Here is a 3,348-nt window from a genome sequence, read left to right on the forward strand (position 1 = left end):
TCCCAGGGGCCGACGGGGGCAGTTTTTCTGTTATCAGAGCCCCCGGTCCTGCCCCAGTGTGGGGGGGGGGGGGGGGAAGCTCACAGTGGGCGAGCCGCCGGGCCCGCGCAGCTGCCTGGCGGGTATGCCCACCCAGCGCGTTGCAGGCGCCATCGGTAGCGAACCAGTAGGCCTCGTGCCGTCACCTCTGGACGCCTAAACGGCCTAAACGTTCACCTGACAATGGCTAGCTCCGGAACTTCTTTCTGTTTTCGGACAGTGAAGAAATCAAGACACATCGGTGAGTGACGGCAAAGCCAACAGGCTCCCAAACTCGTAACCTCGTAAGTTTACAACATTTGTTGTTGTGTTAATTTACAAAATATGTAGTAAATTTGCAGTAGCCCAGTCTTGCTTTTCGATTATTTCCAAGTCGACAGGAAGTGCTTGCAAATTTAGAATTTTAAATTTTGATTTCCCGACACACCTCACGGAAAATTTTCCCGAAAACCTACGACCATCCATGACAAAGAACGCGTGAACGTTTCCTCGAGCCTCGTGATATCGAGGAATGAAGACTACAACGCTGATGCTAAGGTGCGAAACTTTAGTGCATTTGAGCGCTTTAGAACCTTTTGTAGAGACACACAAGCACCGGTAAAACAATGATAAACTAGGTGTTCAACTGCTCAACACTTGTAAGTGTGCGCAAGTTGAATACTTGCAAGTGTTCGACTCGGAAGGTGTGCACTTGCAAGTGCGCAACTCCTCGGTTGAGCACTTCCTATACAGTGAGCGTTTAATCTAAGGAAGTGTTTATTCGAGGAGTTGCACACTTTGCAAGTGCACACCTACCGAGTTTGAACACTTGCAAGTGTACAACTACGGGCTTGCGCACTTGCAAGTAATCAATTTGCAGTTGCACACTTACAAGTGTCGATCAGTTGAACACTTAGTTTAACAGTGAAGGTACGAACAAAGCAAAGGGCGCTGTTTTACCTCTTCAGTTTCTCACGGTCACGTGCCATTACAGACGGTCATTCACGCCCAAGTCTAAATAAAGTCGAAGTGTGTTGCTTCGAAAGGTTTCTTCCTTCTACCCCCTTTTCTTTCAGAGGAAACAAGCAGCAAAGCTGCAGTCTGAACCAAAAAATTGCCACAGAAACTGTAGAGGAAATGGCAGTCACGGAACGAACCATTGCGCGGTGGTCCAGCAGCGCCAGTCCCGGCCACGCGTGTATTCGATGTTAATTAAGATAATACCGTGACTCTGAGCCCGCGGCCACTACGCCCCGTCACGCCACGGGTCTTGTCGGACTGTTTGGCCTGCTCAGCGGGCGCGGCGGGGCGTGGCGGGGCGTGGCGGGGCGTGGCGGGGCGGAAGGGAAGCCAGTAATTCTATCTGCACGTGTGAGTACTCAACAACACCCCCGAGGCTGCGGTTACTGTCCCACCCCGCCCCGCCCGCCACGCTCCGCCTCGCTCACACCACGCTTCCCCGAGAGGGGCTTTGTCCCAAGTAGCCGTGTAAAGCAACAACTTGAAGGGTCAGCCCTGATCATTATACAGTGCAGTGCGGATGTGCTGTGCCCCCCCCCCTTCCCCTCCGGCCGCAGGACACCGCGGCAGGATGTTGGGGACTGCTTTTGTACGCCCGCACAGTACACTGACGAGCACGGGCGGCAGGAATGTTTCCAGCTAACCCGCGGCACACTCTCTTGAAAAAGCTTCCTGTGTGACTAGCCTTACATGGATTAACACGAGTGCCGGAAGTGAGGGAATGGATGTGAAGTGGGGTCATCAAAGGAGACACGGCAACTTTGTCTTTGTAAATGAAAAGTAAAAAACATTTCAAAACAGAAGACAGCTAACCTTACACCGAATAAGTGAAATCAAACTTAGGAGCACTGTGAAAAGTAGTCATAAGTTTACGGGAAAATTTTCCATCATGTGAGTTCGTAAAATTACAATTAGAAATTGTGAAATAACAATCAATTTGTATCGACTTGGAATTCATTGAGGAGCAAAAGTGGTCCGTCTTAAATTTACAACATTATTTTGTTATTCCAAATTACAAGAAATGTCGTACCTTTACGAGAAAATTTTTCACAGTGGAAAGTGTTCTATGATCTGGCACCTCTCAACTCTCTATTGCATGGCTATGGCGGACAAGGCCTAGAGTAGAGACGCCCGTAGCATAGGCAGCCATCCGCCTGCCAATACAGGATAGGCCACCCACACAACCAGCCGCCTGTCATGTAGGCAATGCGCAGTACGTTACGGTTTAGCGGGTGGCCTACAGAGTGCTCGTAGGTGGACAGTTAGTTGCCTATGCTGCAGGCGTCACGTTCTGGCCCCATTTTTTATCACTCGTACATTTGTTTGTGCCAGAACAAAATAATTTGATTAGATGGTTGCGGTGTTTCATACTGCGATAGGGAATCGAAAATCCTTAAAATCACACCTGAAATAGGGTACTATTAATGTTCTGTCTGGTCGCGGACTAAGTGTGGATGAGCATGGTTTCGCTTCGGGGCCGTTACAAACAGTCTTTCAAAATTAAAGGAATTATAGTTACGTTGAGCGTGTTTGTAAGACTTTTGCAGTGCTACTTTTCATGGTGTCCGTCCACCATGACGTGAATGGAGGTTGTTGGAGGTACTCACGTCAACGGAGATGCCATGATCGGGGTAGAGACGCGTAGCGGGCTGCTCCTTGGGCACGAAGCTGTAGAACTCGGAGTCGTCCAGGTACCACTTGATGGAGTAGAGCTGCGAGCCCTCCAGGTCGTACAGGCAGGACAGCTGTGCGGCCGCGCCCACCCGCGCCGCCACGGGCAGCACGATGCGCATGTCCTTGAGGGCGGCCAGCGGCTCTGCGACACACAAAAAGACTCTGGATTTGTATTTTTCATTTGCACGGATCGAAGCGAGATCGAAGCGATCAACATGTTTCACACATTTCAGTGTCGGTTTGAACACCTTTGTGCATTTATCTGTACGAAATCATTTACTTTTGTGCAAGTTTCAGCGAAACGAAACTTAGAGCTAACTTAGCACAAAACATGAAATTTTACACCAAACACACAAAAAAAGTTGTTGTTGGACGCGGTGAAAATAAACAAAAGAGTTTGATTCATGACAAAAAACTAGGGACTTAAAAAACAACTTCGAACAGTTTTGGCCACTTGTGTCCCGTAAGATGTCTCGGTGTACTTACTAATGGCTACAAAATAAGTACAAACTGAGTTTGTCAGGTGACGCATGGCCACATGATATAATTACCAGAAAACTATCCCCCACCCTCTCCCTCAGTTCAAATAATTCTCTCTCTCTCTCTCTCTCTCTCTCTCTCTCTCTCTCTCTCTCT

The 3,348-nt window shown here is 48.9% G+C and overlaps 1 protein-coding gene across 2 annotated transcripts in view; it reads right to left on the reverse strand.

Annotated features, from left to right (window-relative positions):
- Positions 1 to 3,348, reverse strand: part of LOC113202665 (uncharacterized) — a 140,705-nt gene that overhangs the window by 63,667 nt on the left and 73,690 nt on the right. For both annotated transcript variants that reach the window (XM_052268410.1, XM_052268443.1), the window contains exon 2: positions 2,646 to 2,854. In XM_052268410.1, the coding sequence (XP_052124370.1) occupies positions 2,646 to 2,854 (209 nt within the window). The remainder of the gene's footprint in view (positions 1 to 2,645; positions 2,855 to 3,348) is intronic.

This window comes from Frankliniella occidentalis, unplaced genomic scaffold (assembly GCF_000697945.3).
Source record: "Frankliniella occidentalis isolate FOCC.00 unplaced genomic scaffold, Focc_3.1 Scaffold1, whole genome shotgun sequence".
Classification (NCBI taxonomy): Eukaryota; Metazoa; Arthropoda; class Insecta; order Thysanoptera; family Thripidae; genus Frankliniella; species Frankliniella occidentalis.